At 48.9% G+C, this 14,908-nt stretch overlaps 1 protein-coding gene across 3 annotated transcripts in view; it reads right to left on the reverse strand.

The window, feature by feature from the left end:
• Positions 1-14,908, reverse strand: part of SEPTIN8 (septin 8) — a 40,611-nt gene that overhangs the window by 21,900 nt on the left and 3,803 nt on the right. For 2 of the 3 annotated variants that reach the window (XM_058035096.1, XM_058035098.1), the window contains exons 2-4: positions 2,341-2,455; positions 852-1,047; positions 12-198 (exon numbers count right to left, since the gene is read on the reverse strand). In XM_058035096.1, coding sequence (XP_057891079.1) covers positions 12-198; positions 852-1,047; positions 2,341-2,455 — 498 coding nt within the window. The remainder of the gene's footprint in view (positions 1-11; positions 199-851; positions 1,048-2,340; positions 2,456-14,908) is intronic. The other variant, XM_058035099.1, reaches the window with a different exon arrangement.

The following is a 14,908-nucleotide window of genomic DNA, read 5'->3' on the forward strand; positions in this document are numbered from 1 at the left end:
CAAGGCCCTACCTTGCTATCCAGCTTCTTCATTGTCACCAGGTCCAAGGACTTGAGCGAGTGCCCGGTGGGGGTGATGAAGTAGAGGCAGACGTGGATCCTCGTGTCGTGGTAGTCGAACAGAGACCGGCGGATTTTCAGCTCCTCTTGCAAATAGTTTTCAAACTGCGTATCAATGTACTCAACGATTGGCCTGTAACTAAAACCAGCCCATTAGCAAACCAGCCACTGCAGCACAAATCTAAACTGCCTAAAGGCTGAAGGAATTCTCTTAGATGTTCCATGGTATCTCTAAAAACAAGTTATAAGACTCAAACAATTCAGCTTTGCAATGGGAAAGTTTGGGGTTTGCACACAGACCTTATAATCCAAAGTTTGCTGGAGACTCTTGAGGCTGCACTGCAAGGTCTAAGGACAGTGGAGCACAGAAAGATGACTACTTCCCCATATCAAACTTTGCCCACATTTCAGGGCTCAGCCATCTGTGTGCAGCAATGTAACATGACCAAGGAGACACCTTGGGATCCCAGAAAGCCTTTATCTGGGGCTTGAACAAGATGTCTGTGTAGTTAAATGAGACCAGTTCAGAACAGATAATTCCTGACCCTGCTCTGAGGACAGTGTGAGCTGGTTAACAGCTCACACTCCTGGAGGACAGCAATCTCTGCTGGAAAGACCTCCTGTGACCTCTCTTTTTGGCTGTTCACCCTCTACCCTTTATCCCCAGAACCCCTACAGGCAGCGACTCCTTTACCGGAGACACGGACACTCCTGCAGCACTGTGAGGGGAACTGCAGGCAGCTGATGTCTAAGCACGAGGCAGAAACACCGAGCAGATGGCACAAGACCTGCCTTTCGTCCTTATTGATCTGATCCCCAAATCCAACTGCATCCACGATGGTGAGCTTCAGGTGCACGTTGCTCTCCTGCAGGTCGTAGGTGCGCGGGCGCAGGCGCACGGCGCTCTCGTAGTGGCTGGCTTCCTCCGTCTCAAAGGTGGTGTTGAACAGGGTGTTCATCAGCGTGGACTTCCCAATGCCAGTCTCACCTGGGGAGCACAAACCAGCAGCTCACTGCACTGGGAATTTGCCACTTCAAAGCATGTTGATTAGAGAACTGAATGACACTGTGGGAGGTCACCGCGAGTGGCTTGTGCACAGACGCGTAATTGTCACACGGGTGTCACACAGACAGTGTCTGCCTTCCTGAAGGGCTCCCATGTTTCATGCAAACAGAACAGAGCACTTGGATCTTCCCAATATCACACAAAACACAGCAGCACAGCAAAGCACACTATCTTCCTTTCCATGACCTCTGACTTTGCCTGGGATTCTGCACTAGAGAAGCTGTGCAGAGGACAATTTTAGCAGCCATTGAAGGACAACTGGGATGCATCACAAAAACCTCTGTCCCAGAATATTTGGCTGACAAGCTGTTTGTGAGCAGAAAGGCTTTGAAATGCTGTTCCTGGTAATGAAACAAGAGTGATATTTTCCAGTTTGGCCTAGAAGGAGGCTCATTTACACTCCTTATTCACTCCTCATTTAAACTCCTTATTCACTACACACAGCCCTACTGGTCATAGGGCTGAAGAGAGGCAAAATCTGAGGAAATAACCTTCCCTGCACAGTCTATAGAAAGCTGTGGGAGCTGCTGTATTTCTGCTGGTCCAGCAGGTTACAATACTTCAGACCTCATACATCATACAAGAACCAGCCAAAAAAGAAATGACACTCATCTCATCACTGAAAGGAATTGGTCTCTAGTACTCCAGCCAGCATTGCCTGCTAGATCACATCAATATCAAAATTAAAAGCCAAGAATATAATAAGGTTATTTTAAAGTCAGTAAGGAACAGTCCCCCTCCCTTTCTAAGCACAGAGATGCCCATGCTGACACCTGGAAAAGCACGGACTAGGCACAGCTCAGACACAAACTTCTTGTGCCCAGATTTGGGGTGCAGGCTCACACTCAGAAATAACCAAGTTACCAAGAGCAGCTCCCACATAACCACCATAACCATGGTGCATCTGACTGTATCTACCTAGACAGCATACCCAGCAAAAGCTGCTCATGCAGCCACCCCAGTCAGCATATGGAAACACTTAACTTGCTATATACAGCCTTCCTTTGATCCTTCCTATTGCAGAGCTATTGCAGCAGAGATGATGAGCAATAACCCACTGATTACAGAAATCCTCCTGCCTTGACTCAGTGTGTTTTATAAGAGTTTGGCATTTCTGACTTGCTGAAGTCACTGCCAAGGCTGGTGGCATAGCAGGACACTCAATAAATGCTGGTCCCAGCCTCCCCCATGGCTGCTTGCAAGGACAGTGCTCACCCACACAGAGGATGTTGAAGCTGAAGCCTTGTGTGACAGACTTGCTGACCAGCTGATCCGGGAGGCTGTCGAAGCCCACATGGCCCCCCAGGGACAGGTTCCTCTTCTCTTCATTCTGCCAGGGAGAAGAAGCCAGATTAGCAAACTGCACTGAGATGGCAGATCAGGCTGATGAGACCAAGATCACCACCCTCCTGGGCACTGCAAAGCCCAGTAATGCCCCTAAGGGCCTGTGTTTGGCACACCCCAGCACAACCCCCCAACAGCCACTAACAACAGGAGAGGGTGTGAAATGCTGATCTTCATGGGGGCTGGGAGAACCAAGCTACCAGGCTCCAAAGTAAAGAAAACACCAGTGTGAGCTTCAACTGCATGCAGCTGGGAGAGATTAGCAAAGGAACACCTACCACGGTGTGTTTTAGCACTCATTTCTCTTGGACTTTTTTTTGTATTTCATTTTCTCAAACCCTCCAGCAGAGAATTCAGCTTGACAGACTGTGCATTTTCCCTGAGTACTTGTCTCTGCCCCTTGCCATGGCCACACGCAGCGAGGTTTGTTCGCTCGGCGCTGGGGGTGCCGCTGGCACAGGCAGGGCAAGGAACCCTCTTGCTTTGCCATCTGTGAGCACACAGCTTCCCTCTGTTCCTCTGCTGTTCCTGTTCCTGCCTCCCCCGTGTGCACTTTGCTCTCCCTTCTGTTCCTTCCCTCCCCCACAGAAGCTGATCACCTGTAGAGGCTTTGCTTAGGAACTAAGAAAACAAAATCCGAGGAGACAGCAGCTCTGTGACCTGTGCTAGACAGAAAGGCAGAGCAGCGCAGACATAAAGTCCAGCAAAGAGGAGCTGACAGAAAGATAATTTCTCTTTCTAGTGGCCAAACCAGGAAAGTTTGCAATTTTAACAGATGCACACCTCTCTGCACAACTAAGAAATGGTGTCTGAACCCAGGGACCAGACCACCCTCCCTGGAGCCCCTCAGGCTCTTACCCACCCAAGGAAAAGCAAGGAGACAGGACTTCAGAGAATGAATTGTGATTAATTCACACTCACAATTTCTTTGGCAATTGATTGCTTTTTTCTTAACCACCAGCACACAGAAAATGGGAATGGAAAAATGTCTGCCCTTGGTTTGGCACTGGTTCTTCTGTCTGTTCCTGACAATTGGAATTTAATGTCCCAGCACTAAGACTGAGAGACAAGAGCATCCCTGAGAAGAGCCTAAGCTGCCTGTCAAACTTAAATGAAGTCAAGAGGAAAATAATTGATGTGATAAGCCTTGCCTCTGTGCCTGCAGTAAGGTTGCTAAACAAAACACAAACCTTTGTTCAACTGCATCTTGAGTCAAAGCCCCCTTTAGCTCTGCCTTTGGTAAAACAAATATTCTCAGTCTTGTAAAATAAACCATTTAAATCACAAGAACAACCTGTAAACAGCTGAAACAACTTCCATGCCTCACACACAAACCTTCTAGCAGTTTCATTTAGCATTTTTTACCCACTTTCAGATTATTTTAGCCCAGTGCTCTCCCAAAAAACATAAATTGAATCATAGCTGGGCTCCTGTGATCCACCATCCTATTCTGTCCATTCAGGATCAATCACACTCACTAACTTAGCAGAAAGAGCAATCATTTAAAGTTTCCATGTGTAACTGATGTCAGCAATTAAGGTTTTGAGGTGACCAAAGTTTAGGTGAATTAAAAATAAAACCAGCCCCTAAGACAGGGAGATCTCCAAGTTTAACTCTCTTCCATCCAGCTGTCAGCACAGGGAGATGCTGCAACTCAGACCCCAGGATACACAGGGTGTATTAAAGGTGCCACAACTCAGACCCCAGGATACACAGGGTGTATTAAAGGTGCCACAACTCAGACCCCAGGATACACAGGGTGTATTAAAGGTGCTACAACTCAGACCCCAGGATACACAGGGTGTTTTAAAGGTGAATCTGTGCTGCTCCAGTCAGCCAAATGCTGAGCTGTGGATCCCACATGGGGTGGCACAACCTCAACTGGAAAGGGGAACCCAGGACACGCGTGAGCTGGGCAGAGACCCAGAGCTGATGAGCTCTGGCTTTGCCCTGGAGGAAGAGGCTGGCACAAGGCACAGGAACCCACTGCAGGCACCAGCTGAGCTCGGGGGGCTTCCTCAGGCTCTCAGCCCCCACTCCTCATCCTCCCCAGCACCTCCCAGAGCTCCAGCTGCCAGCTCCCAGCTCTGCAATGCAGTGACAGCCGGGCAGGCTGTTCCCACAGAAAGGAACCGGGTTTTGATGGTTACACTTTGTGTCTTTTCATTTTAAGTCATAAACAAAAACAAGCAAACAAAAACACAAACCAGAAGCCTGGAATGACATTTTGGATGGGAAATAAATAAAGGCTGCCGATGGCTATGATTGGGCTGAAAGTGCCTGAGGCTGGGAGGAGGTTTCCAGGCAACAGGCAGCACCACTGCTCGAGATTTTAAAATAGGCTCCAGCTCAGCAAGGCTGCATTTAAATAGGCTCCAGCCAGGCAAGGCTGCATTGAGAACTCAGTCATGCCTTGGCTGCAGGAAACCCAAATGCATCCACACAGGGCTTTTTCTCTTCTTTTTTTGGCACTCAGTAGCTGTTCACTACAGGACAGGAATACACCTACTCAGAGCTGCTCGCCATCTCTCAAAGCTGTTAAATCAATGAGCCAGACTTCAGTGGAATAATTTTTGCCAGTGACCTTGAAATGCAGTTTCCTTTATTTCTGTAAGCAGCAGAAATAACCTGGTTCAAGTTCAAGGCAGTGCTGATACCAAAGCAGAAAACCATTTGCTGTGCTTGCAGCGTGTTCAGCTGTCATTCAGCTCCAAAGGGATTTTGCTGTGTTAGGATAAACAATGGCAACAGCTGCTGGGAAGTAGGAAGACTAGGAAAATAAAGAAAGGGGGAGAAAAGTTTTCTCTGTTTTATTTCTTTCTCTCCAATCCACTGAGCCTGGAAACCTGACAGCCTTGTGAATAGAACCACTGCTCACTTGTGGAGTTTGGTGTGAGGAGCTGTGCTGGAGAGGAGCCTGCCCACACCCTGAACCAGCACCCAAATGACCTGCCCTTGTGGCCAGCTCCCACATGCCAGGGTGGCCCAAGGACAGCCTGAAAGTTCACCTGCCAGTGAAGGCAAGGTCACACTCCAAATAGAACCCCTTCCAGCAGGAGCCAGCCCGCCACACTCAGCATAAATAATCAATCCAGAACACAAATGCTGCAGTAAATGAGGGCAGCACTAATGCAGCAGTGTAGGGGGGGTTGTTTGTGTTTTTGTTTGCTTTAAACAAAAGCTAAGGATTTCAGCAGAGCTCTCTCCATACTTCTGACAGCAATGAGGGTGCCTTGCAGGACAGGAGCTGGGCAGGGCATATGGCAGAGCCAGCTGGGATCAGCCAGGGCAGAGCCAGGCAGGATCACAGCCCTGCCCTTTCCAGCTGCACTGCTCCCTGCACATTCCTACCCTCGTCAGCACTCAGTGTGAGCCAGGTCCTTCCACCTCACAGCCTGCAGAGACAACTCTGCTGCTTCTTACCAGGCAGGACCCCATCCCGGGGCTGCAAACAACCACGAGGCAGCCAGCCTTTCTTGAAGCCCATTTCACCATTGCACAACATGATAATTGAGACACTGCAATGGCTCCAGGTGGGAACTCTAACCTCAAATAGCAACTGCAGCCCTGAACATCCCTTCTTGGGTCATTAATAACATCCTATGATGGGGCAGTTGCCAGGGTTTTACTTGCAGTCTTTGAACATGCTCTCCAAAGATTTCTATGCCTTGAGCTGATCTTCAGGCTTGAAGCAGAGAGCCAAGGGGATAAATCATATTTTGAATCTGGAATTTTGTGGGAAATGAAAGATTCATCATAAGGTCAGAGCAGAACTTAAATATTTTCAAATCCTAAGTCCTTAAGTTTTCACAAATGTTCTGTCCAGTCAACAGGCACAGAAATGGCATCTGCGGCATGGCCACAGGAACAGCAGCCATCCCAGAGGGATCGATCAGATATCTTATGTATCTTTAGCTCTGATTTGACAGCAACATCACAGAACCCTTTTCTTAGCAGCAGAAAGACAGACATGTCCTTGGTAGCATAGATGGATGACACAAGAGCTGAGCACCACAAGAACTCAAATGAAACCTCCAACCACAGTGCTTGAAATGGGCTGTAATTACCAGACATGCCAGTTCCTGGACACACCCTGCTGGAGGCTGAGGGTGCATCTGGGATGCACAATGGCACACCAGCCCATTCCTGTGGCCACACCAGCTCAGAGCTGCCCAGGGAACCAAAATCTGCTCTTCAAACCCACATCAGCTGCCGAGCCCATGCCCAGCAGGGTCACCACAGCTGTGCCCTGCAGCAGGGCTGGCACGCAGTTGGAGCAGGCAGCTGTGGGCAGCTGGCCACAGACCACAGCCCCTGCAGAGCATGTGGCATTTGGCCCTTGCTGCAACTACAACATCCACTGCAGATGGTATGTTACTTGGCCCTTACTGCAACTACTACATCCACTGCAGATGATAAGTTATTTGGCCCTTTACTGCAAGTCAAACAACAAAAAGCAGCAGAGAAACACAATCAGAAAGACCAAATCCAGATCCCCATAAGAGAGTCAACACAGCACCACATACTAATTTAGCTCTTCTTCATAGACAGTGATAAAAGAAACCTGTGAGAAGTGCACAGGCTACAGCTTCAAACTGTGTGCCTTTGATTCTTCAAAAAATAAAAACCCGATCACAGTTTCTCTTCATGCTTCACCTCCAAATTAGCATCAGTTTCACTCTGCGTCACTACATTTTTCAGCAGCTTGTTCCAGGAAAAGTGGTTTTACCACTGCCTGCACAACGCAGGGAATGTCAGCAGTGAGACCAGCCCCATGCCCAGCCGCCCCTCAACTGCAGTGCTCCTGGCTGGGGCTCCTAGTGCAGAGCAGAGCAGCTCTGAGACTGTTTCAGGATGTGCTGCCCCTGCTTCCTTTGCTTTCACCAGGAGCACTATAAACAGAGTGGGCCTTTTATAGAGAAGATCATTCTGATATCAGTTGGTTAAAAAAAAAATATCTCTAGAAGTCTCATCTTTCAATAATCCCACCACAAAATTCTCCTTAGTGACATATGCTTGTGTTTCCTGCTTGAGACAACCCTGGGGCTTTTTTCCCTGAATGATGCAGGTGAAAGCATATGGGTAAACAGAAGTGTAATTGAATGCCACAATCATAAATGGTGATGCTTATTTTTGTTAAATGGTGAAGCTGGCATGATGGGACTTGTAATGTAAACTCTGGGCCCTGCTTCATCAGCGTGCAAGCAACTGGTGAATAGAATTAAGAGGGAAAACAAAACATCACATGGTTTAGCTGATAAACAGTGATGATTTCTGGACATATACCCTGAGGGACAGCACAGAACTTTTCTGTATCTGAGCTGCCCTTTCCCATTTCTACAGCTCAACAGAACATAAGTGAAAAAGATGAACATTTTCCAAGGCCAAACAGCAAAGATCTACAGGGCAAGAAGGAAGGAAATTGAGTTTTCTCTCCTTTCTGCTACATGAATAGGGCTTACACTGGAGCAGTGACCTTCAACCCAAAGGTTTCTGCTGCTCCCAAACGCTGCCTCCAGCACCTCTGCACCACCAGCCTGGGATCTCTGGCCAGGCTGCAGCTCTCCACATGCCAGCCCCACACAGGGAGAAGAAGCTTGTGTCTTCCAGGAGCTCACCAGGAAGCTGTATTTCAGATCCTTCTCTTCCCAGAGTCTTCCTACTTACATTTTACCCACACACTTAGAAAACACAAAGAGGCAACAACACAACATCTGCATGGTGCTTTTCCACAGCACTTCAATTCCCACTGCTGAGGCAGACTTTTGTTTCTACATTCCTCAATCCTGGATGTCACCCTGACCTTACACCATGACAAATCCTCCAGTGCTTTGCTGGGTCCAGGCATCATCTGTGTCACACAGATGCCCTGCAGCAGGTCTGTGGCACTGGCTGTTCCCAGGGGAGCACTGCTTTGTCCTGCAGGGAACGTGTGGACATGGAGTGCCAGGCACACACAGATCCTCTCCCTTCTGATTTACAGTCAAATCAAAGCAGAAGGAAAATCCAGAGCTAGCAGATTGCAGGTTCCTGAGCAGAGTGACTCAGAGAGCAGCAGGAGGAAGAGCAGGGAGGCTCCCCAAACCCTGCATGGCCATGCTGCAGAGCTCAGGGGCTGGCCTGGCACAGCTGGGCACAAAACAATGACTTCACCCTCTTGATGCCCCATCCACAATCCACAGCAGTGTGTGCAATACAAAGATTAATACATGCACCAGCGGTGTTTGTAGGATGCTATTCCCTTGTCTCCTGCATGGAAAGACATGGAATCAGGAAACCATTCCATCCTGGTGCAGGGAGGCTCATTTTGCAACTGAGCAGAGCAAGGACTGAGTGGTATGGGGCTGTTTATCCAGTCCCAGGTACAGGCTCATGTGTGCCAGCCACAGGCACTGCCTGGCCCCTCTCAGCCTGGGCACCTGGGGCAGCAGCTCCACAAACCACGAAACACAGAGGGGCAGCTTCAGGCTCCAGCACAGGCAGGTCCCCAGCCCCACAACCTCCCCCAAATGCCCCCTGCTGCAAGATCCCTTACCAGGGCACTTGTAGTTATCATCGTTTCACAAGTGCACTGAGTCATGGAGCAGTTGAGTACTTGCCTAGAGACCTTTGGGCAAACAGTGTCAGATGCCAAATTCAGCTTCTTTGTCCAAGCAGGCACTCCCTGGGCTTGGCCCAGCTTCTGGATCAATGCAGAGAAATTTGACAAATTACCTCTCTCTGGAGAATCTCTCCATCTCTGAATGCTGGCTCAATAAATGCCACTTGACATTTGCAAAGCGACAGCAGTGAGCAGGACTCGTGTTTCCATGAAGAAAATACCTCTTGCCTAGCTCAGAGCTGAGGGGCACTTAACAGCAACACCACACCCCATGTAAGGAAAACACCTCTGTGGTGTGAGCAACATTCAAAACACTCACTAGCACACATGAAAACATCACCTGTCTTGTCCTCACAGGCTAATGACTATTAGATAGATGTATAACAGCACCAGTGAATGAGACTGCACTTTGCAGCCTGTTAAGCAGAAGGAGATGGTCCAAGAGAGGTAATGAGACAGATTTGACTGTGAGAGGATTCTGAGCATAGTCAGTCTTAGCAGAGGGCTCAGCAGAGGTGGAGTAGGCGTGACCTTGTGGGTGCCTTTGGCACTGGAGACAAAACGAAGCACACTCAGCTAGGGCTGGCCAGTGGATTGTCACATCTAAATGGCACCTAATCTCAAGGAGATTTGCAAAATGCAAGCACACAGCCAGTTCTGAAGGCTTTCAATTAATCTTAAGCATGGGCTTAAAACTTCAGATTCCCATCATGAAGCACTTAATAATAGGCTGGGGAAAGAAGAAAGGAAGAAAAAGCAAGCCCACAGATGTGGGGTTTCTGCTGGTTTACCGCGACACCAACAATAGAAGATGAAGAGCTTCATCTCTGCCGCCTCCTGCCCCTGCCCACTCTGGTGGTGGTACATGGTCAGTCAGCCAGGCTGCACCTGAGACCACGAGCCTTCCACGCTTGTGCAGGGAGGGCAACTCTCATTTTCCCTGCTGTAGCAACCCCAAAGAGCTGTAAAAGGTAACATGGTGATGCCTAGCATTGCTCTTCCCTACAGCAATGCCAAGTGCCTTTCCTTCCTTCTGTTTTCCAAGAGGCAGCACAGCCACATCCAAGCCAGCTCTCGGTGCGTGGGCCGCTGTGCCAGCCAGCCATCTCCAGTTGCTGCATGCTCACAATAAGCTCCCAGCCCACACTGGAGTCCCCCCCAAAAAACCTCCCACTAAACCAACACAATTCTCAGCCCCCCTCCCCGTTAAACCGCTCCTCTAAGAATGCCAAGAATTTTCCCAGACACTCAAGCCTTTATTCATATCCCTCCTGGCTCCCAGCTGCACTGCAGGCAGGCAAAAACATCACTGAAGAAACCACATATGGAGTCACCACCAAGACATGCCAAGTAAAAATCAGAGCCACTTTATTTTACAGAAGCAAGAAGAGTCAAGAGCTGAGGTTCTTGCCTTTAACTTTTGCACCCATTTTTGAGAGCTATTCACAAACCAGCAAGTGACCAGCGAGTGCATTGTGAAGTGCAATGCTCAGCACCTATGGAAAACAAATATTTCAAAATATCCCTGGGCCAGTGCCAAGGTTTCACAACACCCCACGTGCCCCAGGGCAGTCTCGGGAAGCAAAGGCTCAGCTGCACAGCAGCAAAACCCAGTGCTGAGCACACACTGCAGCCTCCTCCCTAAGGAGGTGGACAAGGATTTCAGCGAGAAGCCAAGCTCCTTTAAGGGAGGAACTCCTTAGGCAAACTCCTTAATTGCTTTCCTGTGTCCAAGGCTGGTGCCAAAGCACTCAGGATTGCTGGGCACACCTTGGGCTGTGTCCCAGCACCAGCCGGATGCTGGGCACTCCCAGCAGGGACCTGCACCTTCACTGCTCCCCTTCTGTTCCTTCAGCACTTGTGAGCACACAGCTGAGCTGAGGGCACTGCCTTCAGCATCACTTCAGCCCCAGCAGCCTTTCCTCCTTCAGAGAAACACCACAAACCACAGAAAACAAAATAAAAATCCTACACGCATCTGCAGCATCAAATGGCACAGGCTTAAAACAACAGTTTTTGCTGATGCTCAAAGCCAAGTCTCAAGGGAGAGTAAAGCTCCTCATCTTCTTATACCACACACATCCAAGTTGATCCATTCACAACCTGTGAATGCAACTTCAGTTTTAATTTTCTGCAAACAAACTGACTGTTTCTGGCTTAAATTCCTCTCTTTTTTTCATCACAAGCAAAATTCCCACATGCTTCTTTTCTTAAGCTGTTATTTAGTGATTTCCCCATAACATTTATAAAGCCTAATTAATTAATTGTGAGGTTTTTCTTAATCAAGAGAGGATTAAATGGGCATTTTGCTTCTATCACAAGTCCTGGACGGGAGTTTACAACGAAGCAAAGCAGGATTTACCAGGCATTATGCATACAGCGTTTTGCAAACATGAAGGCTGCCTTTGAGAATAAGGAAAGTTGGTTAAAAATAAAGAAAGCTATGGAACCAAAAATGAAAGACATTTCCTCCAAAATGACCTTAAAGGATGAGAAAGTTCAGCTTCTCTGTAGCCTGAGAATTCCATCCCCCATAAGCTATTCAAAACCAAGCAAAGTCCAAAACACAAATGAAACTTTCTAAACAGACCGAAAAAAAAGATCCTGAAATACAAACAAAGCCACCCAACACTGCCCTAGTTAGTTTCTTTTAAAAATTATTTATTCAGAAGCTGCTGAGGCTTTTCAGTTAATGGACTTCCCAATTAACCCTGTCAAGGGCCTAATCTCAGCACCTTATCTAGTGCAGATTTTCTCCAAGTTCACCCAAGGCAGTGATGCATTCCCAGTTTACTCAGCTGCTCTAAGCTGAGGAATCTTTTTGGTTTCCCAGCATCCTTCCATGAGGAAGAGGAGACACTTGGCAAGCACAAGTGGCTGTGGGACAAAGCCAGGAGATAAACTGAGTGCCTACCCTTAAGGACTGGCATGAGAAAGGTTTGGAGCAGTTTAAAAGAAGTGTGGAAGAGGGGAAAAAGGATCTGGATCCCCATCACTCAAACAAGCCATGCTGGATAGCAGTCACCAAGCTTATTTGCTTTAGTTACCACTTAAAATAAACATGGCTAATTCCCACATACGTTTCCAGAATTTATTGCCCAATTACAATAAATACTATTATCCAGTATATTTTTAGAGAAGGGAACAGAGATATAATGGGAACCCAAGAGCTTTTGGTCACCACTGTATGCTTTTTCCCAGTTTGGCTTATGCAACCATCCCACAGCATCTCCTCCAACAAATCTGCCAGCTATTGACCACATCTTCTTGTAATAATAACTGGAAGACATTAGAAAGAGAATATCCCAAAATATACCACAGCAACTCAGCTCCTCTGAGGGCTACACCAGAGTCACCATACTAATAAGCTGACTGCTATATATCCTATTAACACATGCCTCCAGAAAGCCTCCAAGTGTATTAGCACAGAACGCCTTTAATCTGAAGAATCAAGGCAACAGAAAAAAGGAAAAGAAAACCTCTATTTGAAAAACCCTCACAGCAAAAAAAAATAAGCTGAAAGCACTATTTGTTCTGTATGAAAATACAGAATAAATCTATATTTAGGAATGTGAGCTGGAAGCACCTTGCTGCAGAAAAAGGGAAGGGGAATGTTGCTGGGAGGCCAGCTGCCGCCTTCCCCAGGCAGCATTTCCCCGTGGCAGAGCTGAAAGCAGGATCAGTGTGGCTCAGGAGGGAAGGCTGCTGTGAGCAGGGTGTGGAGCAGAGACCTGGCAATGCCCTTGTGCCCCCAGCTGCCCTGGCACCCAGCAGGGATGGTCTCCTCTCCCAGCAGCAGAGCTGAGGGCTGCAGGGAGGTCCTGGCAGACACAGCAAGGTTCCATTTTCCAGCATCACCACAAGCTCAGGGAACATGCTGCACACAGCCACAGCTGAAGGCATGCCTGTACAGCCCTGCGCAGGCAGACATGAACTCAGCAGAGCTGAGGGCTGAGCCCTGCCTCTGCCACAGTCAGAGCCAGCTGAGGGCTGCCTGTGGGGGACTCGATGCATTCCCCACATATTTCCTTGCACACAAAATGCAGACTCATCACAGCATCTCATGCAATGGTGATGAGGATGGGAGAACCCCAAGCCTTGGATGGAAACCCAGCCCAGCCTCTCTGGCTCCTGTGACAGTCTGGGGCTGAGGCCGTGCAGCCAGAGAGGGCAAGAGCCCCGAGACAGAGCTCGATGGGAACCTTGCTCCAGCTGTCTGACATCCCTGGAATCTCATGCCTGTGGGAGACAGACACTTTTTGGTTTCACAAAGGAATCTTAACATCTAAAAGTGGTGCCTTCACAGCGCTGACCTGGTCAGCCACAAGCCGAGAGCGGTGATTAGGGCTGTGTCCAAGAATCCTGTGGTTCTCACGGACCCCACTCCTCTCTCAAAGTCTCCCATCACCCCATTTGGAGGATGCTGATTCCCTGTCTGGGTTTACCTTCTGCATCCCAATGTCGCAAACTGGATGAGCATGGACACTTATGCCAATGTCACAAACTGGAGGAGCACGGGTACTTATGCCAGAGAAGAGGCTCTGGAAGGAAAGCACGTGACTGAGACTGAGGACAAAGAGCACTTTCAGGATTTTTTTTTCCTCACTTGGGCTCTCTTAGCTGACACTTTTATGATAAGTGAATACAAATGCAAAGCTTCAGGTATAAACCAATCCAGAGCTTGCTGCAGTCATGTAGATGTGGGGAAGAAGAGAAACAAGCAGATTCTGCATAAACACAAGGCCCATCTCAACAAAACAAGTATGGGACAGGACAATGTTACTTCCAAAGGCTGCACAAACAGGGGATCTGAAACAAACAGAGCAGCTTCTCCCATCCACAGCCTGAAGTGTGTTCAAAACATTCTGAATAATCAAAACTAATCCCACAAACGTGCCTTACCCTACACAGGTGGGGTGAAGCGCACAGCCTGCCCACACCCTGCACGTCTCCCTCAGTCCCATCACCTCCCAAATTCCTCCTCTTCATTGCACAACCCAGGAAAAGCCAATTCAGCATCATGCCAGCTTCTCCCCCTCCCAAGCTCGGAGCCAGAGGGAAGGGAAGGAGATGAGCGTGACTGCTGCTCCTGCAGACAGAAAAACAGCCCAGTGACGGGCCCTGCTTTGCACAGTGGTGCCTTGAGACGACAGGACTGGGCACAGCGGGGCACTCAGAGCCAGGGCTGTGCCTCTCCCCGCAGCTGGAGACAGCCCTGCTGTTCTGCCACACAAGATAATATTTAGGGAGCTTCTGGCCTTCCAGCAACGCTGGGGACTGCCTGACAGCTGCCACCCCAGCACAGACGACAAGGCCTGACACCGTGCCGGCTCCTGAAAGGGAGCCATTCTTGACAAGGCCTGACACCGTGCCGGCTCCTGAAAGGGAGCCATTCTTCAGGCCTGCGTTTGTTTTGCCGGTGCTGAGGGCACACGCGGCCTCGGGCTCCGCCAGCTCACGTCCCTCCACCCACGGCCTGCACCCACTGCAGGCAGGAGAGCTCCGGAGAGCTCGGCAGCTCCCACGCACAACAACATGCTGCAGGAAGGAGACACCCTGGATTCACCAGCACTGACAGCACCACAGCGGGGAAGGGGAAAAAGAACTAAAAACCATCTTATTCTGGGCAATGTTTGTACCCAGCGCATACATTGAAAGTAAGTGTTGAACTGCCATGGGCTGTGGTTGAGGTAATTGATTCTGTGGTTGAGGCAGAGCTGGCTTCCTGTGTGAGGACAGGCGAAATTCCAGGGCAGGCATCTCAGGCTTGGAGACGCAATCAGCAATTTGTCCCCTCCAGTGGAAAGCCATTTTCTGCATCGTTCCCTCCCAAAAAAG

Source organism: Melospiza georgiana, chromosome 15 (assembly GCF_028018845.1).
Source record: "Melospiza georgiana isolate bMelGeo1 chromosome 15, bMelGeo1.pri, whole genome shotgun sequence".
NCBI classification, from domain to species: domain Eukaryota; kingdom Metazoa; phylum Chordata; class Aves; order Passeriformes; family Passerellidae; genus Melospiza; species Melospiza georgiana.